The sequence below is a fragment of the Pithys albifrons genome, chromosome 3 (assembly GCF_047495875.1).
Source record: "Pithys albifrons albifrons isolate INPA30051 chromosome 3, PitAlb_v1, whole genome shotgun sequence".
Lineage (NCBI taxonomy): Eukaryota > Metazoa > Chordata > Aves > Passeriformes > Thamnophilidae > Pithys > Pithys albifrons.
The window spans coordinates 50,281,704-50,305,937 of record NC_092460.1 but is presented as its reverse complement, the minus strand read 5'-3'; the positions used below and the strand labels follow the sequence as shown (position 1 = coordinate 50,305,937).

At 41.3% G+C, this 24,234-nt stretch overlaps 1 protein-coding gene across 13 annotated transcripts in view; it reads right to left on the bottom strand.

Moving 5' to 3' along the window:
• The window catches only part of TNRC6B (trinucleotide repeat containing adaptor 6B), a 145,758-nt gene that overhangs the window by 81,025 nt on the left and 40,499 nt on the right, over positions 1-24,234 (bottom strand). Inside the window, exon 1 of one of the 13 annotated variants that reach the window (XM_071551821.1) lies at positions 9,235-9,489. The exons of 11 other annotated variants lie outside the window; for them this stretch is intronic. Coding sequence is in view for 1 of the 2 variants with exons in the window: in XM_071551818.1 (XP_071407919.1) it covers positions 9,242-9,246 (5 nt within the window). In the remaining variant the exon portion in view is untranslated. Of the gene's footprint in view, positions 1-9,234; positions 9,490-24,234 lie in introns of those variants that run through there. One more of the 13 variants, XM_071551818.1, reaches the window with a different exon arrangement.

Below are 24,234 nucleotides of genomic sequence, written 5' to 3'. Positions count from 1 at the left end.
AGTTTTAAACACCAAAGTTGTAGCATTGGAAATTCTAAGAAAGGTGAATTAAACAATTCCATCTTTTTACCCACATTACAGTTTCAGTTATATCAGCTTTGTTCCCAAAAATTCCTAAAGGAAAAAGAAAGCATCGTTCTATTCACAATTCAACACAGCTGTGTATGACTGGCTTCAGCCCCAGGCCACAAGCCAGGAACTTCTGAGTTCAAGTCTGGCTCTGCCACTGATTTTCTGTGTGGCCTTCAGAAAGACTCTGAATTGCTTTGCTGCTTCTCTTACATACGTGCACTTACCTTACAGAAAGGCACTTGCTTTTTTTGTACAGGCTTTTCCCAAATATAAAACTTGAGCTGATGGATAGCAAATTTTACTGTGCGTTAAATGTCTGAGGCCCAGAAAAAAGTCTCTGCACCTCAGCTGATACCTGGTGGTTTTTAACTGCAGTAACTGCCAACGTGCACATATTTGTATGTGCAGTACAGTATGTATGGCCAGACTTCATGGATGCAGATTTGGGCAGGGCTCTCCCCACACGGGTGTGCCCTTCCAGCCTGCACAGTGGATTTTTAGGTGAGGCACAGTGCGCACAGAACTGGCCCCACCGTTTCAGTCCTGAGGTCCATCTGCCACGGCCGAGCGAGCTTGGACAGTGACAGGGAAGTCCTCAGGACTGTCACAGCACCCGGTACTAACCGGGGCTGACCCTGGTTTGCATCCGAGATCTGACAGGATGGGATGGCAGGGAGGCATTGAACTGCCAGGGGACGGTCCCACTGAGACTCGAACTCAGGTCCTTGGGATTCAGAGTGCTCTCCTTTACACCATGGGACGGCCCTGCACATATTACATACAAGCTTATAAATACCCCGATCAGACACACACACAGAGATGTGGTAAGCTGGAAAACAGGTAATTATTTCAAAGTTTGCTAACAGACACTATGAAAAAAATGAAATTGTGTAATTAAACTTACAATGCAGAACAACCTGTAACCTTGTTCTTATTAACCCACTGAGCGAGTGATGAAGTCTGTTTTTAACAGCTTAACATTAAATGCACGGGGCATGCAATGCTCAAGCTAAAATGATTATAACTACTAATCTTTAGAATATTATTTCAACAATAGAAAAATGGCCTAGGAATGTGAAAGGAAAAAAGAATTTAAGCTTAACTAAGTTACATAACTAACTGAACCATCATTTAAAAGGTAAGTTTGCTTAAGCAAAAGATCAAAGAAAGTTACATAAACTTCAGCTGACTCTCTACCTGCAAGTCTATGGTAATTCACTTCACATTATCTAGACTGAAGTAGAATGTGAGAGACTGACATTAGCCAACCTCAACTTTTTCTGAGCACCAATCACACAGATACAGCTCATCACTTTTAAAACAGTATCTATGCTGCTTTTAAATACACCTCTGAGAAAAAAAATCTTGTCCCCAAAACTTCATGAAGACAGGCTTGGCTTTCCAAAAATTACCTTGTTTAGTTTCTCATGGCCTAACCACAGCAAGCAAAGAACTCAGCAACTGCAGCTTTAAGGTACGTTAAGCTGCCAAGGTAAATTCTATACTCCCAAAGTTCAGCTTCCACCTGCTTTTGCCTTTGTCATCTTGTTTTACCTAAAATCTGGTAAAAACACACTTCCTATAATTTTTCTGTATCAGGACATACATTTTATTTATAGTAAGTGCCAAACATAGAGCAAAATTGCCTCCTAATTAACAACACACCAGAGTAAATGAATTCAAAACACTATATTTTGTTATAGAAACAGTCACTCAAGGACTTAATCAGACGCCACCATTCCAGAAAGATAAGGTGGTTAAATGCAAATTCCAGCAGCTTTTGCACAAGGAGAACTAAATTGGTTCAAGCTGCCAAAAAGTTACCTGCATGTAAGGCTTAGGATCCTCCCATTTCAGAACACTCACTAAACCTTCCTTCTACAAGTCAGTGGCTTTCAAAACATATTTACTGATGAAACCTTAGAAAGTTAGGAGAAATATCTTAATGAAGAAGTACATCTAACCGAACTTATTAGGAAGATTAAATCTCCACCCAAATGAGATTTTGTTTATAGCTCCCTACATCACACCACCATCAGTGTGTTTCCATCAGATGAAGCAGTCAGGATACTATAGCAAGGCCAGTGTATTGGTTAGCACACATTCCTGCCAGGGTGATCTAGATCTGCCCTGAGGAGAATTACAGGACACAGGCAAAGACAAAATAAAACAAAAATAACCCTCATGCCTTGTCCACTTTCTCTCTCTAAGCATTGCTTGGTGTGGTTGATACGTATCACACAGATAATCTGAACATCACCTGCAAAGGAACAGAAAATTTAACTCTGTAACACAAGGCTATTTAATTCTAAATTCCCACTAATACTGCTGTAACTGACTTCTGTAGCACCAGCTGGAGCCTTATTTTACATTAGGTTCAAAAAAGCTTTTGGGGTTTTACTTCAGGTTAACCAAGTGTTTTTACAGGCAATTTGAACTTAGTCAACATTCAGATTCCAACCAGTGTGCATGAACTTGTAATCACACCCACAAAGGAAAACAGAATTAGATACAGAATGACATACATATAACCTCAATAGGATATCTTCTATTTCCATGGTGCTGGATTTTTTAACCATTCAGGGTTTTTTTCCCCCCAGTATTTACCATAGAAGCTCCTTTAAATAAAACAGTAGGGTAATAACACTAATAGAACCCAAGAAGAATCTAACAAAATAGCAAAGGTTTATTTATATAGTCTTAGTTAGAATATACAAAAATTCATGCATGTATGAATAAGGAAGGAAAAAATGTTCTGGTACCTTCTGCCCTCCCCTCTCTGGCATATAAAGGTATCCATTTTCATTCTTATTGTCCTCAAACTTTCACCAGTAAGAGGCAAAATAGCCTGGAAAAAATCCAGCAAGAGCTACCAGATTAGAATTTCCAAGCTATAGACACAAGAATTCCCTTGAATGCTGTGATCAAGTCATCCTCCCTACGAATTGTTCAGCAAAAGGCTCAGCATAAACATGCTGTATATTTAGCTGGCAAAGTGACATATCAGAATATATCAGTTTCACTTCAGTTGATGAAGTTCTCAGTAGTAGTCAACCTCTTGCCAAAGAAAGCTGTTTTGTAGCGAAGTGTATCTGGAGTATCAACACAGAATTAGAACCACATGTTTTAAAGCAGACCCTGAATCCAGCACGATTGCTTATGCAAAATTATATACAATTAAAAATATAAATGCTAAGTAAGCAACAGAAGCTGCAACAAGGACATGCACGCTGATCTACTGGCACTCTAAGTTGCAATGTCTTCTACTACAAACTGTAAAATTTAAACCAGGGGGAAAAGGTGGAAGAAACACTGAAGACTTATTTTAGGAAGGTGTAAGTGACAAAGCGACTGCGTCCTGGAGAACTGGATGTCTGAGGCACAACCGAGTTCACCAGCACACAATGAAGAATGATGACAACACATCTGTGTGTACCACCCACACAGCACACGTAAAATGGGACAATCAAGCTCAACTCTAATTAATGGTTAAGTGGCATTAACAGAATACATATTTAACCTTTCTGGTTTTCATACAGGTGAACTATCTTGAAAAGCTCAAAGTCTACAAAAGCTGTGGCGTGTAAGTGCTTTATAAACCCCGAATTCCAGCAGGTTTGCCACGTTCCCGTGCACACTGCAGGAGGCCGTGCCCAACAGCCACTGAGCTTGCAGATGGACAGCAGGTTACGACCGTGCTGTTCAGCAAACGGTGCACTTAAGAAGAAAATAAGAACACAAAAACCCACTGAGAATACCAGCAGTAATTTTTCCATTGTTTTATTTTTCAAAGAAATACTTCTTCTCTGATTCAGAAATCAAGACAATGTTCTGTTTCAGTTCAAATCAGTTCAGCTGTTATACCCACAAATATCTGTACTTCGGGAAGCTGTAACTCTGTATCTACCACATACACGGGGAATGACGGGCACACTCCCCTTACTGCATAATTTAAGCTGCACAGTGATTTTTCAGTTGCTGAAGTAACTATGTTGTTCAAAGCACACTCAACTACGACGGAGCTCTATGTCAAAGTGATGTTCTTGCAACACAAATTAGACAACTTCTCATTTGTTTCCAGAGAATGTATGCATCTACAAAAATAAACACAAAAAAGGTGAGGTGGGGTTTCCTTAGATTCCTGCCCTCCAATATGTTTCACTGCTCCTATTTGAGCTACCTTAAAATTTGTTGATCTCCACTACCCTTAAAATGTGGCCCATCTTAAAAAGAGAAGCACTCCCTGCTGGCACAAAATGAAACACAGTTTTATCTTGATGCTTTATTTTGGTTTTCCTGCAGTGAATTCCAAGGCTATGTTTCACCTCTAAAAGTCTCAATAAAATACACATCTGTACCAATACACTGCTCTATACTTTTAAACATTTTTTCACCTATCAGTATAAAGGTACTTTTAGGTAATTTTCTTTGCCTAACATGTAGAAACGTCCGTTTAATTAAGTTCAGAGAAACTGTAGCACTGAAAGGAGTAGCAGTCAGATTTCATACTTCCTACCTGTGGTTTTTAACAAGACTCCCCTCACTAGTTTCTCTCCAGGTGTATTAGCACACATTTTTCCATGGGGTTTATTCCGTGGTTTGATTTGTTCCGCCTTTAAAGTTTCCCTCATATTTTCTTCACCTCTTCTCTCAGGCACCTGAAAAAACTCTGGGGTTTGTATGTTGTGTTATGATTTCCCATAGGACTAAACCAGCTAATTAAAGTACAATATTCTGAAAGACAGTCAAGGTTAAATCTTTCAATGTGCCCATACTGTAACACCCAAATATCACATCAACCAGTTCTTAAGACATGACTTTTCAGAAATGATTATAAATACACAATTCTAGGAGAACCAGTGCATTTCCACTCTGAACTATAATGCCAGCATACTGTAAACAGAGAGGAAAATAGCCTTTAAAATTACAACATGCATAACACCTTAGGAACTCCTTTTGGAAGTGTGTTGATAGCACTATGTTACCAAAAAAAAAAAAAATCAGGGTTTGCACATATTCATGCTGCTTCCAGAATGTCTCTACAAAAAGAACCCCAAACCCAAAACAACAAAACCAAACAAATAAAACAAAACATACACACACACACAAAAAAACCCAAACAAAACCTAAACAAAAAAATACCCCGAAAGAAGCCCACAAAACCCCAAACACTGTTGTGCTCCTGTGCAAAGGAGAATTTAAGCACTAACAATGCTAAATGTGCAGCTCCGGGAGCTGGAATTAACCACAAATAGGCACATGCAAAACAATTATGGCACCACCACTAAAGCAAAATAAAAATATTTTCAATATATAGTATTTTTTTATCTCCATGATGCCTCCACATTTGCCCTCAATGCTGAAATGGCCAAAAGGTGTTATCTTGACACCCAACTTGAGACAACTTGTTTGACCAATATTTGAAATAAGGCACATGCAATTGTATCATGTAACACTGCCAACACTCATGTTACATTAGCAACTAAAGCTTTCAGAAGCAATAAATCCTTGTATTCACCTAACCTGAATTTTACACCTTCCTATCAAATGAATTCTGCAGCAATAACATTAGCCCAATGTTTCTGGTTTAGTTACCTGAAATCAAAGGTAACAACACCAGAACCCTGTTCCCCACACCTGAACCCCCTGACAGGACAAGAAACACAGCTGCTCCTCAGAGCTATCCATCCTATGCATTTTGTTTTCTTGCCTCAAATCTTGAGCTGTTTAAATAGGAAACCAAAGCATAACAAGCTGAAACTGCTCTTAGGAAGGCAGTAGGTGGTTTCTTAATCAATTAAAGCAAAAAAAGCCATGAAACTTTTCAGTTATAAACAACTGCCAGCTGAACGGAGCACCAAAAGTGCAGATTCCAACAGATATTGTTAAAGCAAACTGTAAATTAAACTTTTCACCTTCCATCTTGGTCTAAAAGGAATGTAGATCCATAATGACCAGAATAAAAGAATTCTACTTCAAGATGCTAGACAAGTTTCTGACAGGGTACTAAGGAAATTATGGATAAAAATTCTCTTCAGCAATACTCTATTTCTATACATTTTTCTTCATTATAGATATGGATGCTTTCTCCTCTACTCAGTCGTCTTTTAATAAGTAAGAAAGGAAAGTTTTGAAAGGTTAAGTTTAGCTGAAATCAGCTGGCAAAGACTATACAATCTCACCAAGTTCCTTTTTTTCCCCTTCCCAGCAGGAGAGAAAGAGGCTAAAAGAAAAGCAGCTGAAACTAAGCATACTGATCTTTCAGTCATTTGTTTCCCCTGAGTTTTTTCCCATTAGAATTACAGACTCCTGTATATTGAAGCTTAATAGTAATAAGGCTTTTCTTGTCAATTATTTCTCAAGAATCTCTTAGATGTAGTACAAAAAACTCCAGGGGCTTTGCTGACTACAGATTTCACTGTAGCTTTCAGCCTACTAAAACGATGTGCTTTGCAAAGTCTGATTCCTGCACATACCAGGAACAACTGACATGCAACTGCAAACAGAAAAATTAAGTAAAGCTTCTGAATTCAGTGTCATCACTGCAAACTGAATGAAGCAAAAAAGGTGTCCCTGCCCCAGTGTTTCTGTAAGCTTCAAACTGATCTAAAACTTGCAACTCCAATCAGGTCTCCCAAAATTAGGTATTCTGTTCCCTCTGTACTTCAGGAACATACTGAATGCAAACAGTACTGAGAACTGCCCAGAGCCACACTTAAAATCCAGCCTGCACAGTCCTCAACACACCTTGCACTAAGATTTGAGGGGTCAAAGTGTATTTATAAGAGGAATAATTTTAATTGGTCCTTCCTATCAACAGTATACTCTGCCATAAAGCTGCTCAAATGTTTGATAGACTCCTTAGTGGAACAATTTCTATTATTCTCAGTAGCTGCTTTTTCTCTGGCCCATGACAGCCTCTGCAGCAGTCGCAGTTACCAGAAAACACCTCGTATCCCCCCATCTCCACAATCAAGCTGTCCCTATCAACATCCACACAGTCTGGGAGTGTGTAACACGGGCAGCAATGCATGAAGGCAAAACAAACCACAGGAAAGGTGAGTACTTTCCCGAAGTGCAGATTCTGGGGCGATTACATCCTACACTACTGCCAAATCAGGACACAATTTAGAGGTTTTTTACTTCCTCTGTTCAGCCACCCCACACTACAGCAATTATCACAAACTACATAATTGATGTTTTAGCCCAGTGAGTACCAAATCTGAGAAGACTTCTACGTATACTGCATTTGGAATCAGTTGTAATTATTGTCTGTCAATCAACAAGTATATTCAATATATTCTGGCTACATAAGGATCTCCACCAAGCCCAAGAAGGCTTTAAACAACAAAAGCCATCAGGGTGCATCATGTCAAAGACATAGAAGGTTTTCACAGCATTTCCTCACACAGATACGTGCCACTAACATGAAGGTGGAATCTATTAAGTTCATTAACCCTAAACAGGGAGAATGTGTGACTTCATGTATGAACTGGGTTATGCATTACTGCTGAATGTTCAAGGACCAAAATTATCAGCAAAACACACAATGTAAATTTGAGCAGAGTTCTTTTCTATTTGCTTTCCCTAATTTAAAATAAAAAAACCCCATAGCTTGAATTTCCATGAAAAATTTAATGTACTGAAGAATTAGATCGAATATTTGCTAGCAGTGGAGAAAATAAAGCACCCTGATATACACAAGACTATAATGAGGACAGACAGAAACATTTTTAATAAGCTTATCCAAATCTGTCTCCTCCATATGTGTTTAACTGTACGGAAGTGAGGCCACAAAGAAATATAAAATATAAACCACTTTGTAGGTTTACAAAGTTGACCTGCAACCCGCAATCATTGCACTAATGCACTGCAGAGAGAAGTACATTCACACGATTATTCGCATAGCTATCTGCTGCTAAAATATCCAGCTACAAAAACCGTCACAGTACAATGTCTGTGAGGATGAGGTGAAAAACAGTGTATACCAGCACAGAAATTTTTTCATTTAACCTCACTGAAAGGAGCATTACATCACACTCTTACAATGCAGGAGGAGGAGCCTGCTCTCAGAAAGCAAGCCCCAGCTATTTCCCTTTAATTTTCTGCCTGCTCCTGGAGGGAGTTGCAAAAATAACTTAGATTTAAATTTTTAGTAGCACGGAAGGGAGGAGGGGGGAGAAGGCGAGAAAACACAGCTTTTCTGCCGACACCCTGCAGCGTGCAGGCGAATGGCTGTTTTCCGGCGAGCACAAAACACGGGTAGCGCCCCGCACCCCGCGTTTGCCCGCGCACATTCCTCGGCACCTGCCCGGGGCGCAGCGCCCGCACCACGGCCGGACCCCCGGGCGGGGAGCCCCAGGAGCCCCCGGGCGGGGACCACGGGCAGGGAGTCCCGGACTTCGGGAAGGGAGCCCCTGAGACCGGCCAGGGAGCCCCGGCCCGAGCCCCCCGGATCTCGGCAGGGACCCCCGGAGTCCGGGCAGGGACCTCCAGATCCCGGCAGGAAGCCCGGATGGGACCCCCGGACTCGGGGCAGGTACGCCAGGCAGGGACCCCCAGACTCCGGGCAGGGACCCCGGGCAGGGACCCCCAGATCACGGCACGGACCCCCGGACTCCAGGCAGGGACCTCCAGATCCCGGCAGGAAGCCCAGCAGGGACCCCCCGGAGTCCGGGCAGGGACCCCGGGCAGGGTTCCCCAGCCCCGGCCCGGCCCGGCGGGAGCGCGGCCCCGGCCGGCCCCGGCAGCAGAAAGAACGCGAGCCTGGCCCTTCTACACATGCAAATTTTTGCAGCAGATTTAAGAGCTCCGAGTGCTGTGGGGAAGGAATCGCTGCTTTAAAAGGTTCTATTTAAATAAAACAAGATTTTCAGCACTATCTTGTACTTCACCGGCTCGGAAAACACAAACGATCTTCTGTAATTTGCCTAGGTGTTTTAAATTACAAATATCTTTCAAATCCATGGCACACTTCTACAGAGAGCTCCTTCCAAAAAGCCCCAGAAACCCACTAAAAGTGCCGTACACGTACCAACAGACAACATCTGAGGCAGGTCTTTGTGCTAGAGAAGACACCCCTGCAACAGCACGGGAGGAAACCGCCAGCTCAGGCTCCTAAAAAACCTACTCATAGGTAAAAACAATAAAATACAAACGTACCACTAACCTCATAAAGTGCAGCAGTGCTTAAATCCAGCGAGTTGAGGCATACAAGGTAGAAATGGAAATGAAAAAAGATCCAAAAATGGTTTTGTGTTTTATGCTTTTTGTTGGTTTTTTTTTTCCTCTTTCTCTTTCCAACGTTCAGAACCCAGCAGAGACTGTGTCGGCCATTTTGGCTGAACTCCCTCGCTCTCCTCCTCCCTCCTCTCGCTCCCTCCTGCTCTCTCTAAAGGAAGCAGCTCCTGGTGACCTTCAAATAGGGGCGGGTCACGTGGCCCCGCGCGCCTGCCACTCACCGCCCGGCCCCGCCCACCGCGCGCCTTAAAGGGGCCGCTGCCCCCGCCCGCCCCTCGCACTGAGCAGGGACGGCAGCACGGCGGGAGCGCCGCTCTTTGCAACCTTCGGTTATGCCAATTCCACACTGGGTGGGGGCTGCAAGCGGTGAATGGTCAATGTTAAGTTCCACTGGGAACACCGACCTCATTGTCTATAACTACCTGAAGGGAAGTTCTAGCCAGGTGGGGGTTGGTCTCTTCTCCCAGGCACTCAGCAATAGGACAAGGGGCCACGGGCTCAAGCTCTGCCAGGGGAAATTGAAGTTGGAGATCAGAAAAAAATTCTTTCCAGAGAGAGTAATCAAGCATTGGAATGGGCTGCCCAGAGAGGTGGTGGATTCACCATCCTTGGAGGTTTTTAAACTGAGATTGGATGTGGCACTGCCATGATCTGGTAAATGGACTGGAGTTGGACCAAGGGTTGGATTTGATGATCTCGGAGGTCTCTTCCAACCCAAGCAATTCTATGATTCTATGATTTCAAGTTCCATCCTATCCTCAGACCAAAGTTAGTCCAGGCTGTAGCAAGACTGCTCACAGGACATAAAGCTGAGATCCAGGTCCAGAGACAGAGCACCTGCAGGACAGCAGAGCAAACTCCGTCTCTCCTGCTGCTTTGGCTGCTCCAAGACTCAGGATGCCACTAGGACATTAGCCTCTTCCCACAATGTCGATAGATGAACGCTCCAACAGTTGAAACAGAATCCCAGATCTTGCAACAAAAGAAAAACCTGCAGGATGTTTCCAGACGTTCTCTGGTATGTGCAGAAACAGTGAAGAGTACATGGTGATGCGGGTTTGATCCTGCGCCAGGGAGGCGTGTTCCTGAGTCAGCTCCATACAGGTAGAACCGCTGGAGCTGTTAATGGAACCATGCCCGGCGCAGGAACCAAGAGCAGCACGCTGGGAAACTCTTGGGAGCACCCTCCCAATCAAACCCCTAAGGTTTTAATTCTGTACAGTTTTGCAATGTAACTATGTAGAGAGTAAAAAAGCTACACCCCACCTGAACTGGAGTGGAATTTGTACACCTTTGTACATAGTTTGTGTCTGGGCTTGCGTGTGTGTGAATGGCTTTAAATACCCTCTAGAAAGCACAGTATGAACACTGCTATCTCAAATCTACAGTTACATTGCTGCTGTGCTTACACTAACTTCTAGTGAATCATTCTGTAAGTGTAAAATTAGTCAATGATTAAATGCTGCTAAATCCTTTCGACATAAAACCGCTGATCAAGCGTGAGGCTGTTTGGCAAGCAGGTCCACCCTGAACCTCATGATTCAACGAGAGAGTCTCCTCACTTTTTGCACTCTTATCTTTTCATATCCCCTGTCTCTGCACAGATCTCTCCAAAGTGATCATGATCTGATTTTCCTTTCTATGCTTCATCCATGAGGTAAGCAATGGAAGGAACCTTAACTAACTCTGTTAAATTGCACCTTCACAAGATTATATGAAAACCTGCTTTTGCCAATAATTACAGAATCACAGAATATTCTGAGTTCGAAGGGACCCACAAGGATCATCAAAGTCCAACTCCTGGCCCTGCACAAGGCAGTCCCAGCAATCACACCCTGCACCTGAGAGCATCGTCCAAATGATTCTTGAGCTCTGTCAGGCCTGGTGCTTTTGCCAATACCCTCGACAGAAACTCTTAAAGCAATCCAAATCACTCAGTCGTGACAACATCATGGAATGAAACTAACTTGCAAAGTCATGGGAGGGTGCTCTGTAGGAATTAACTTGAGGAGGACAGAAGCTGCACATCTTATGAAAGATAATAAAAATCATTGGTGTATATACTATGCTACATAAGCCATTGGCTACACATTACATTTCAAAAACTCATCAGAAGGCCATGAAAAGCTAATTTGGCTCAGGTTGTGACATGTTTTGCTCCTGTACCCTCACAATAAGGCACAGAAACTCGAATGGGGATTCTCCCAATGAGGGGATTTCTTCAACCGCATCACAGCCTGCACTGTAACCATCTATCCCTGCAGGCTCACCCAACTCCCGCAAGAGTTAATGCCAGTTGCATTTACGGGTACTTAATGAAATAAAAGCAGTTGGATGCTAACTACTCAGGTTGCTCTGTCCAAATCAGAGCAGAGAATTGGCCTGCTGGATATGTAGCAGATTGGAATGTTTTGTGGCTGAGCTAATTCAAACACAGCAATTTAAGACATGTGGTGAAAAGTCAGGGCACATCTTGTTTGTGGCAGGACCCAAAGAGAACACCACAATTGTTCTGAATCTCTAATGACAAAATCCAAACCAACTGCTAAGTATCTGATTTACACAAAGTTTCATAAAAGCAAATACACACGCCTATCTATGAAACAGCCAACCCTCTTCTGAAAAAAAATACATTAAGTATTGCAGCTACACATTCTATACATGTTCACACCGAATATGACAGTATGCACTAAGCTACAGATAATTTTATTCCCTCTCAAAAGCCAAATTGTTTTACTGAGAGTTATAAATCCTCTTAACTTCACCAGGGCTTGCCAGCTCTCCATTCTCAAGTCCTGGAAGCGTTTACTTCGAGGAGTTGATAATACTGCGCTGACTTTCAGAAACAAGCACTTGAGTTGGTGTGTATCCAAGTGTAAATTAGTGCTATAAAATTTCACCCTGTCAATGTTCTATTGACAAAGCTTTTTTAATCAGAAAACAAGCAAATAATTAGTGAACCAAAAGTATTTATAGAAGCCAGTATGGGTAATTCTTAAATAACTGTAACTTTTTTTCAACTAAGCTAACAACAGAAATATATCCATTTTTTACCTACTCTTGTTGGCATGTTTATTGAGATGGCTAAGGAAAAGTTTTGGGTTTCGTTTTGATTAGGGGAGGGTTGTTATGTTTTGTCTGTTTGGGTTTTGTTGGTTTTGTTTGTCTGTCTGTAATGCAGCACAGTAGTTCAGAATACAATGGACTACAGCATAAAAATACACAGCACATACAAAATCTGCAGGTCCCTTTTCAGAGGGCAATTGCATTTCAAAAGCCCAACTATTAAGCCTTCTGATGTTAACAGCACCGTTAATAGCTGGTGTTAATAGGCTATATCCTTGTTATGTGCTGCTAACTTATCTGATTACAAACACTTCATTTCTAAGCTCCTTCCATCCGGGGATCATAAAGTACTTTAAAATCTTTAATGAAGCTTCACAGTGCTCCTGTGAGAACAGTATCCAGGATGAGCAGCCATACACATGCACATTAAGAGAGATGCTTACAATCATGGATTCCCTGTGCTCGTATCTCAAATGAGACAGGAGAGGAGTGGATTTTTTAATTCATATTAAGCTGCATTATGGTTCGAGTAACAGCTCATCCTTTCTGATGACCTTTCGGTAAGAATCAAGTAATTAGGTTTCAACATTATGCACACAGGTATGTTCCAGTGTCCACTAGGACTGAGGGATCAACTCTACCATCCAGCTGGCATCTCAATAAGAAGACCTGGTCTGTCTGACCTGTAGATCTTTATTCAGTTTTAAAAGGATTTGAGTTCATCCAGTCCATATGCAAAACTCCCTGTCTCATGAGCTGGCATTTGTTTGGGCTCAAAGTCCTACAGTCTGATGCCATATCTTACTTATTTTGAAGGCTGCACCCTCATCATCCCAACATGGGACTCCACCCAGAGCTTACTACACTGCCTATACACACATGGCAATAAATTTAAGACTTACTTTTCCCCCTAGAAAGTTCTTCATAGCTGATACTCTGGGAGTGAAAAAGTCAGTTCACCTCCTCAGCAGAAACCTCAAACATTAACAAGATTCTCATAGAATAAATACCTTCTCATGAGCTGTCCTTTCTCCTGCTGGAGAAGAATTTGCTTCCTGAAGTATTAGAGCAAAAAAGGCAGAATTAATTGCCACAGCAAACTGAAGCCTTGTGCTGGTTTAAAGGTGAACCAGCAGGGGAAATGAACTCACCACGAGAGAGATTATAAGTCAGAGCTAAAATTTAATAATAATATTACAATAGCAACACTGACACACAAGGGAGATTGCTTTCAACTCACAAAACCCCAGCAGTATAACCCAGTGTCCTGGGGCACAAACCCAAGGGGGTTTGTTTGCCCTTGTGCTGAGACCCCTGTGGTTCCCCCAAGTCCAGAGCAAAAGGAAAAGAAAAACCTGTTGGTGCAGGCAAGGGCTGTGGTCTGGGCGAGAGCGGTGATCTCCTCCTGTCAAGGTCCTGCTGCTGCTCTGGATCCGACGAGAGGTTCCCGAGGTCTTCTTACCCACCCCTTATGTACCCTCAGGGAGCTCTCAGTCCCTCCCCCTGGGCGGGGACTCACACAATGGGTGATTAACTCTGGGAGCCAGGGGGTGTTGAGCTGTTGATGGCCCATTAGCAGCTCCACCCCCCTCAGGCTGGGTGTGAAGTGATAATGGCTCCCTGGGCAGCTGCTGCTAATGGCCCATTGACCTTGGGGAATGAATAGAGGGGGTAGAATACACAGCTTTGATCACCCCCACACAGGGTTAGCTGGTCCCTCCTGCTGAACTAGGACAAGCCTACATGCCCTCTATCTTACTGCAGCTCATCAGATTTCCCTGGATCTCCCTCTCCCAGCCCCAGAACTGGGGAGCAGTAACAGACCCAAGGTAACTGGAGGCAGGTAACTCCCCACAACCCCAACCATCATTAACAGTTAACTGACCTGGACTACAACCCTACCAAGCCTCTTCAAGCTAAGAGGGACCAGAGCCTGTCTTCCCCGAGATCAGGCTAAAAGCATAATTCAAAGTAGGGACACATATGCAAGGACTACATTTCAGAGTTGCACAATTTCTAATAATAAAGGGGCAAGCAGAGAACTCCTTAAATTAAGGAAAAGAATTCGAAGTCTTAAATATTCTGTGTGCTCTAAAAACTGCCGTATGATTTATTTGAAGAGAACAATTAAAAACATTAAAGTTAAAACCAGGAGATCAAAACATCTTGCTTCCTACACTTGGTAACAATGGGGAACTTGATACAGATGTCTCAGTCTTGGCTAATGGATAGTTCATAGCACTTTTAAATTGTTTTCTCTGAACACACAGATGCTGAATGCCCAATACATCTAAAATTGAAGATGATCACTAACCCGTCTGCACCAACATACTTTTTTTTTAAAGTCTTCACAGCAATTTCACGTAAGCCATCATGCAATAGGGATGCCCTCTCTTTCTGCAGGAGTGCAAAACTTTCAAGTGTTCAAACATTTTTCAAGGACAAAACACTCCCTTCCTAAGGAAAGCTTGAGTTTTGTTTTGGGGTCCTCCCGTTTCACACTTAGTGAACAGTTAAGACATGTTATGCTGCAGAGTTGTGAAAACAGAGCTGGCAGGGGGTTTTAACTATAGTAACCAAAAGCATAATGTGTATTATTTCTTCAGGGAAAAATACCATGACAAAAAGCATCTGACAGAAGAAAAGCTTGCTCAGCTTCTGAAAAGGTTACAACAGCTTTGGCATCCCTACACCAAGGCACCTATCAACACATTTTAGGAATTACTATTATTAGTCAAAACTTGTATTATGATGCTGCTTTGGAGCCATACTAAAGTTCAGACCTCATTCATATTTTGCCAAGGACAAAAGAAAGAATACAAGGCCTGAGAACTTTCATAGCATATGAAGTTTCAGAACGATACATGACTTCAAGGCCAAGTCAGAGTTCCAACCCTATACATTAACAAAGTGCTCAAGCAAAGATAAAGATTGAGAAGGAAAACCATTCAACAAACTTTGCAAACACCCATCTTTCCACCTAATTTTTCTTCAATCTGCCCCAATACTTTCCCTCATTGTTCAGCCTATAAATAAGTCTGTCACTGTGCCTCCACTTAAATTCCCCAAACACCCTTTCCAAACTGGAGAAAGAGAAAGTTTTCAAGCTGCCTTTTAACAGAGTTGTTCAGTGAACAACAGAACTGAAAGCTCTTTTCCTACAAATCTGTGTCACACATCACTGAACCTCTACTTTCCACACTAATCCCAGCTTCCTGCACAGCCAGTTCTCCTTTGATGCCAAGGTTCTAACAGTATATTGAGCCCTATGCAGATCTCTTCCTGTAACTTTTTTCACCTCTTTCAGAGCATGCAAAAAACTAGCATTTGCTGTAGATAATCCCAAATCACATGATGTTTAGCTATTGAAAGACATAACCAGAAAAGATAGTAATATGTTTTGTCCTGAAACCATTCTGTTAGTGGGGAAATTAACTTTGGTCTCTCCTCCAGGCAGTTACTGAAGTTTAATATATTGATAATTATAACCATATTATAGTTTCTCACTTCTTTGCCTCACTTGACCAAACTGGACAAGAGATTCCAGACCTACTTGGGAAAGACACAGACATGAAAAGCCACTGTGAGAGACTTAACTACTCAAAGAACTGAAGAATTGACCCAAACATCATCTCCCATTCAATCGAGTCCACCTCTAAATGCTGCATGAGTTTTTAAATCCATATCCTTGGAAATTAAACAAGTGTTCCCAGTAACATGCAAGGGAACTTAGAATTTTTTTTACCCGTGCCTTACAATCAGCTCAGAAGCATCTTGGTTTTGGAGGCCATAATCCTACCCTAACAGGTCTTCCCCTTCAGTTACTAAAAACCTATAAACTGCCAAAATATCAATAAAATGCAAGAAATTTATCCCTTTAATGCAATTTATCAATGACAGTGAGAAGAGAATCATAGAATGGTTAGGGTTGGAAGGGACCTTCAAAGATGATCTTGTTCCAACCCCTGTGCTGTGGGCAGGGACACTTCCCACTAGGTCAGATTGCTCAAACCCCCCATCCAGCCTAGTCTTGACCAGTTCCACACATCTTTCAAGTAAACAGACATTCAGGGAAATGGTACAGTGTATCATTCTACCCATATATACAGCAAGGGGGTGCTTTCTAATTGTTATTTACAGCATGCCAGTTACATGACTGGTTCAACCGACCTTCCATCAACCATAGCTGGTACTATGAATTTCCAAAGGAGTAATAATTTCATTGGTTAAATTCTTCCTTTACCCTGTTTAGACCTTGGAGCTTGAAATATTTTACAATGGCAGCAAGCTTTTTCACCTGACCAGGTTAGAATATTTAATGCAACACTTCTCTTTCGTATCTATAAACACTTTACCACAACAGGACCCCTTCCTTACATGGTCCCTTTAGACATGTTTCTGCTGAAATTCAGAATACTGTACTCAAAGCTGATTTCTTACAAATACTTTTGAGAGGTCTTACAAGAGACAAGGAAGATTTTTGCACCAAAAAACTTAAAGCTTATTCTAGTTCAACCTTCCCCCACTCCTGCACCCCTAAAAGGAAGCTATGCTACACTTCAGATTTTTAACATGTTTTTGTATTTTAATTTATTTGTAGTGAGATAGCCCAGTACCTCTATACAAATTTTTCTTAACTGGTCTTTAGTTTTAGCATAGGGAATTCAATCACTGGGCCGGAAACCTCTTGAGCAAAGGAATTTCTGGCATCTTGGTTGGAGCTGGCACCAACCCATTTTCCTTTGTTCTCATTAAAGGAACCATAATATGCTAAGTTAAATAATAATAATAAAAGCAAGCCAGTCCAAAACAAAATAAAAAACGCAAAGTAAAAGCAAAATACAAAAAGAATGCATATTCAGTGGATTCCTGTAAGAGATTTCCCTAATTTGACTCATTTTTCTAATAAAAGCACTATTTATTGCTGCAAAAATCTGTAATTTGATCTTTCCAAGTGACTTGAACATCTTCCCTTAGTAATTTGCCTTCATGTACAAGTCCTTCAGTTTGAAATGTCAGGAAAGGAGCTGCTGGCTATCCAGGCAGAAAATTCTACAAGCTGTAGCTGTCACAAATATTGAAATGCATGAAATAACCTAAAAACAGTATGACTCCCAAATGTGAACAACTCTAACTAAGAGTAAACAGTTCGGCAAATTCCATCTATTTAGGTAGGAGTAAGAGAAATCATACCAGCTCCCCAGATCACAGCAGGAGCAGTGCAGCTTAAGAGCTCCAAAATATCTCTGTAAACAAGTTTTTAATTCATACCATATCAACCACACAGTGCAGTATTTGTAGGCATACAAAGTAAGTCATATTTTCTGCATGAAATAGAGAGATTGCTTTTTTTCCTTCTCTCTCCTACTTTAACCAATACTGGTCACTTGATCAAGGGTCTAAATAGGATCTGCATCTTAGAACCAAGACCATTTACCTTTCTATCTTTTAACCTCTGGTATATCTAAGCCATAGTGGATAGTCATCAAAATTTCTATTTTCTGCACAAAGGAAACAAAAAGTACAAACTGTAATCTAAAGCCATTAGAACTTTTTTCCCCTTTCCCTCCCTTATCTCCATGAAAGGAAGATTCAACCACTCATCTGGGTGTACACACAAATTACCAATGACTTTGTAAATGTATTTATTCTCTGAGGAGAATGAAGCAGAGAAAAAAAAGCACTGAACATCTTAAATTGGATACAAAAGGAAAAAAAGTGTTTAGGATTGTAATTTGTACATACGTATTATGCCACTGACTTGTGCTAACAATCCAAAAAGTACATCTTGGCAAATCAAGATGCGTGGCACTAACTCCATGTATATACCAGAGAAATTTGTCTAAATTTGAATATCTCTTCATATTAAGAAGATACACCAAATGATAATTTAGACAGGACTCAAAATTATTAAGAGGCCTTGCAGAATCATATAATGGCCAAATTCACCACTGCCTAAATTGATTATGCTTGCTGTTCTTTAAGTCTGTTATCTCGCTCCCATGGTAGATGTCCTACAAGAGTTGCTATCTAAAGGGGAATGGAATGCCAAAAAGAGAGCAACGTTCAGCCATCCACATAAATGATACATCAGAGGACAGTTACCTCAGGCAGCTCCTGAGGAAGTTGGCAACTTTGGAAGGGAAAGAAAAGGAACAGCCACTAATCAACCAGACCTAAAAAGAAAAGACTTACTAGACAATGAATTTGAGATGTCAGTAGAGGGTCCAGTAAATAGTTTACTTCCTGGAAAGAGACTGAGGACAGGAGGTAGAGGAGGGGGGTGGTGTGTGAAATACAGAGCCTTTGGGATTTCAGGAACTTGATCAGTATGCAAATGTTCTCCCCTTCAAAATACAGCAAGCTAAGACAGTGGTACATCAGAATACTCTTCTTTCCACCAGCAATCAGAATGACTAACTGTAGTAACTACAGAAGGCAATGGTATCAAGGATAATATGTGACACTGTAGACTCTGGGTATTTTGCAATATCATATTCAAAAATGAAGTAAGCTGGAATGGACAACCTATTTTCTCTTGCTTTGCACAGCCTCTTAATTAGATGAGACTGCAAATTCAGAAGCAATCTCTGTGCACATCCTAGGCAGGGCAAATACAGATCTTAAGGGGTGGGGGGGAACCCAAACAAACTAGAGCCTGTTCTTACCACAGGACATCTGGAACACAGCACTATAAAATCCTAAGCAAAAGAAGTGCCAAAGTATTCACACTTAAAATGTACACTGTCCAAAATACTTTCGCCATATGCAGCAGCAGAGAAGGCTGAACATATTGTGATAGTAAGTGGGAACTTCACTTTCAAAGTTGACTTTTTTCTGTGTGAGCTCCCTTTCTTTTTATGCTTATCAGTCATCTGGCTTCTGGGTGTTTTCCATATATTGAGAAAATACTTGCAAAATAACAGTTTGCTAAGGTGTAGGTTAGCTGAGGTACATGCAAAGCCTGCACTTGTTCAGTTTGAAAGAAAAAAAACCCCAGTCACTGAGAACATGAAATGGGGAATCTTAAAACTCACAAGATGACAACTGAAAACATTTTCAAGACTAACTCACAGAAGTGAACACCTAATGTTAAAATACTTCTGCTTAAAGTACTCAGATGAGAGCTTTCCTGTGGGTAATATATTTTAAGTACAAAAATTTCAAAATATTTAAGTATAACATTGAACTGAAAATATGGAAGACAATTGACAAAACTTTTGGTATTTTCAAGTGCTTTAGTGTGATTATTGCACATTGCTCAGAAGTACTGCACTGTCAGGGTGCAACTCAGCTTTACAACATCAGTGACTTCCCAGTCTTAGGGCTCAAACACATCTGCCCCTACAGACTCAGATTTCACTGCTGTCTCATCCATTTCTACCCACTCAATGGCACAACAAAGGGCAATTCTTTTCTCTGTTTCCCAGGGACCCCTTAAACACTCAGGTAGACTCGCCTTCAAATGTAAACTTGTCCTGCTGCTCACTCCTCTGTATGGAGTAAAAAGACCTGTATACTATGAAGGTAATGAAAATATTCCTTAATCCTGAGCTGGACCAGTTTTCATCCTAAGTTTCAGTCTAATGGTCTTGCACCCTTAAATATCCTATCAAATCTCCAAGGATATAAAATCAAAACACAGCCTCAAAATTACAAGCCTTTAACTCATCTGCCAATACCTGAGCCTATCACTGTGTCTGAAGCACAATCTGTCACACCAACAGAACTGCAATACTCGGTGACAGGAGTGTCTGGTATGGACACCACAGACACAGCCCATGTCTCTGTGGTGGCTTGTTGGGCAGAGGACTTAAATGTTTGGGGACATTTCTCTAATGGGCTACTTACTCTACAAACACTTTGAACAATCAGCAATGAAAAAGTAGCTATTACACCATTCTTGAACATAATTCAAGAAATAACTTGCCATGAGTTCAAGAGAATTTAGGGTGATAAATTTAGGTGCCTCAAATCTGAGTTGATAATCTGAATTAGGATTTGGAGACTGCTTTGAAAATCCCAGCATGAATCTTGTGGAGAAAAAAAACAACAACAAACCCAAACCATTTCTGTCTAGATCAGTACTGTCAGTAAATTTAAAAGTGCAATGGCACTCAAGGCAAGTCTCAATACCTTCTGCAATACCGAATGTCCTTAAAACATCAAACAACCCCCCTGTTATGCAAGCATTTAACTGTTTACTGTAAATTTGGTAAGAACAATATTTTATGCTACAGGGACAGAAGCCATGGCTTGGGCCCTTACTGGAATTTCAACCCCTCAAAAGAACACTGCAGTACTTCCTAACAATGTCTGTCATTCTCACCAGCCAAACCAGACAACTTCAGGATATTCCACTGCAGCCTTCTGATAGTTTTCAGAAGCTCTGTGAAAGAGTAAGACTGGTCCTTTCATATCACTGTGGCAGCGTTACATGTGCACCCTTTATCAGCAGGATGCTGCAAGCAAAGAAAGGCTGGTCTGTCAACTGGCTGCTTGATTTTGCTTAATAATGTTAACATGACAAAAGTAAACCAGGGAGAGGGGGGTTATTCTGCTGTGTAAGCACACGTAGAGGTTTTCATGAAGACTGAGCCAGATTTTCAGACACACAAGTTTAAAGATGAAAGGCAGTGGACATAAATTCTTACTGATTATTAGGAAATTTTCTTCACTGTGTGGGTGATCAACATTGCAACAGATAGTCCAGCAAGGCTCCAGAATAAGCCTGAGAGGCCTGATACAATTTAGCAATTAGACCCAACCTTCAAATCTGGCTCTCCTTTGAGCAAAGGACAGGACAAGATGACTGACTTCCAGCAGTCCTTTCCAACTTAAATGATTTTATTAGTCTATTTTAGCTACTACTTTCTTTTAATTGTAGTGTCACACAATTGCAGGAAGACATTGAAGATTCCTGCTGAAACATCAAAGAAAAATATAAGAGACCATTGCCAAATTTAAAACAATTTTGTGATGCTCACTAGTTCCAGTCTCATCCTGGCATTACTGAAATTTCTGAGGGTTTCATTAAAAACTCTTAGCTCAGAATCTGTACATTGCACTCTCAAGCAAGGGAAAAGCTTATCCAGTAGGTCTAACCAATGACACTTTTTAAATTACAGAAATGATATTGTTTTGCAATCTTTCTTACAATATGAATCACCTCCAGATGTATAAATTGCCAAGATAGCTGAAGACAAAACAGCAGGTGGGGAATAGGCAGCTGAGTTGCTTCAGACAACATTAACTGCTTGGCTTACCTTGCTAATAAACCTGAGTATGAACTTGGCTCACTTTCTCTCTGAATAACCACTGTCAGACAGACCTCTCCATGTGTCCATCAGGAATAGTACAACATTTACATTTTTCTTACAAGAAGGAGTAGTCTTTTATTACCCAATCCCTTTCACTTATAGATTAGGGTGCATAAATTTCTGGTTGTGACAGCAAGGGATAATTTGTTTGCACAGGCAGAGTTGCTAATTAATGCTGCTAGAGCTGAGAGCACACCCCCAATTTAAGGACTTGAGCAGAGTTCCTCTTCCTGCCCCAAAAAGGATACAAAGAAAAGGTGCTCTGTGCTCATCAACAGAAGCTTGACTGTTTTGAAAAGATGTTTCTGGGTCAAATTTGCCCCTTAATCTTTGCTCCAGCAGTGAAAAAGTAAAAGCCCTATCACAACTGATAAGGGTGCAATAAGCTACTGCCATGTAAAATGTAAGTATTTGGGGGCCAGAGATAATATTTACGCCTTAAGTGTGCCAATTCAGGTCAACCTCTTCATAACGGATGAAATTATGAGAGAACAAAATGTTCACCTGTAATTAAGCATAATGATACTGACCTTTCTGCAAACTTTCCTTAGAAAGGGACGGGAAGGGGTTTTTATCAAACATACCAGCCACATAATGAAATAATGTGACCAAGTGTAACAAACAGTTGCATCCCAGGTCAGAGTGCTGCGAGGAGGGAGAAGTTACACAGTGCTTAAAAACTGAGTAGTAATAATTTCTCAAGCGTCCACTGTCCCTCTGCTGGAGTACAAGCACGGTCTTAGGGGGGCATTATCAGCGCCAGCAGGCCAGGCAGACTCACCTCTTCTGAAGTGCAGGTTTTGGAGTAAGTGTCAGCCATGGCTGCTGCACAGCTGTGACAGCTCTGTGACACACACACTGTGCACAAACTGCAGAGCTTTCACAGGGCTTGAGATGAGTGTGCCCATCCTGTATTTCCCTCACACTAAGAGTTTTGAATGGGCAACTTCTTCATGATTAGCTTCAACTGAAATCGATTTTATTTATTTTGTAAAGATTTCTAAAAACCTTGTATACAGTTTAACCAGTTAATTCCTCCCCACAAAGCTGAGGGATATTAGCAGGTGGCAGTTCTCAGTTACCACCTATAGTTCAAAAATCTTAAAATGCCGTAACTTTGCTACAGTAAGTCCATCCAAAACAACTGTTTAATGCAGAAAAAGCTCAGAAGATTGAAGCAGGCTTATTTGTTATTTTGGGATTCGTGTGTGTGTTTAATACTAGAAGGCACTTTTAAAATGCCAAGCTTTTACCCCAAGTCAAACTGAGTTGAAATAATCTTTTGCATAAAGTGCCAGAACTCATCCACGGATGCTGGTTCCTTGTCTGCCATTATGAAGCTTTATCTTCAGCAAAAGAAATTTCACATGAAACTGGTGCTAGGTAGTAACTATTGCATCCACTGAAAGTCTCTTAGAAGTATCTTTTTACTTCTTTTACTATTCACTCAAACTTTTGAGAGCCTTGGAAAGGCAGACAAACATTAAGAGGCTTGCAAGGCTTTCCTAGGAGGTCAATACTTGCAGACTGCTCCTCCAGCACTCTGGGGTAAGTTCGCTCCCTCGCAGGTCAGTTCTGAAACTGTATCTTCTGAACACTTCCTCAAAAATCTCAGTACAAAGTTACCCTGGACGGGCTGCCTAATGAAAGGCAATTAAATTAGCATGGACAACTTTTCAGGAAAGTAAACTAGAAGCAGTCAAAAAAAAAATTTGAAAATTCCATCTGCATAGCTGTAGAGGCAATAAATTCTAGGAAGCCTAATGACAGCTGGAAAGGGAAGGAAGCATCTTCGGCAGTGCAGGTATTTGTGTAGAGACCATCTGACTCTACATTCAAACTTAGAATCTACTTTTTACTAACAACTTTATTTCAAACCGGCTAGGAGAACAGCAGACACAGGTACACTAAGTCACATAGTCACTGTAGATGGAAGGGATCACTGAGATCATCAATCCCACCCCTTTGTCCAAAGCATGGTTAACAAGAACAGGCTGAAGCAGGCTTGGGACTGTGCCCAGGTGAGTTCTGACTATCTTAACGGATTATGAAGGCACAACTTTGCTGAGTAACCTGTTCCAAAGGTCTGACCATATTTAACAGTAAAAGAATAATTTTTTTTTCATTCTGTTCAAGTGGAGTTCCCTGTATTTCAGTTTAGGCCAATTGCCTCGTGCCTCTTCACCAGGCACCACTATGAAGAATTTATCTTAGTCTTCCTTGGTCCCCTCAGCAGGTATCTCTCCACATGGCTAATAAGATTCTCCCCCAAGTCTTCTCATCACAAGACTAAACAGTCAACAGCTTTCTCAGTTTCTCCTCTGTCAGATGCTCCAGTTCCTCTCTGTGGCTCTTTACAAGATCCAGTCCAGGATATCCAACTAATCTCCAATGCAAGTAAGTAGTAATACAAAGAGGTAACTTCAGAATTTTTTTCCTTTACTTATAGCAAGAGGTAAACTCTATCAAAGCAGACAATTTTGTTAGTTGAAAATTTGGGATTGTGTGTAGGAAAAGTTTCAAGTGATTGAAGAGA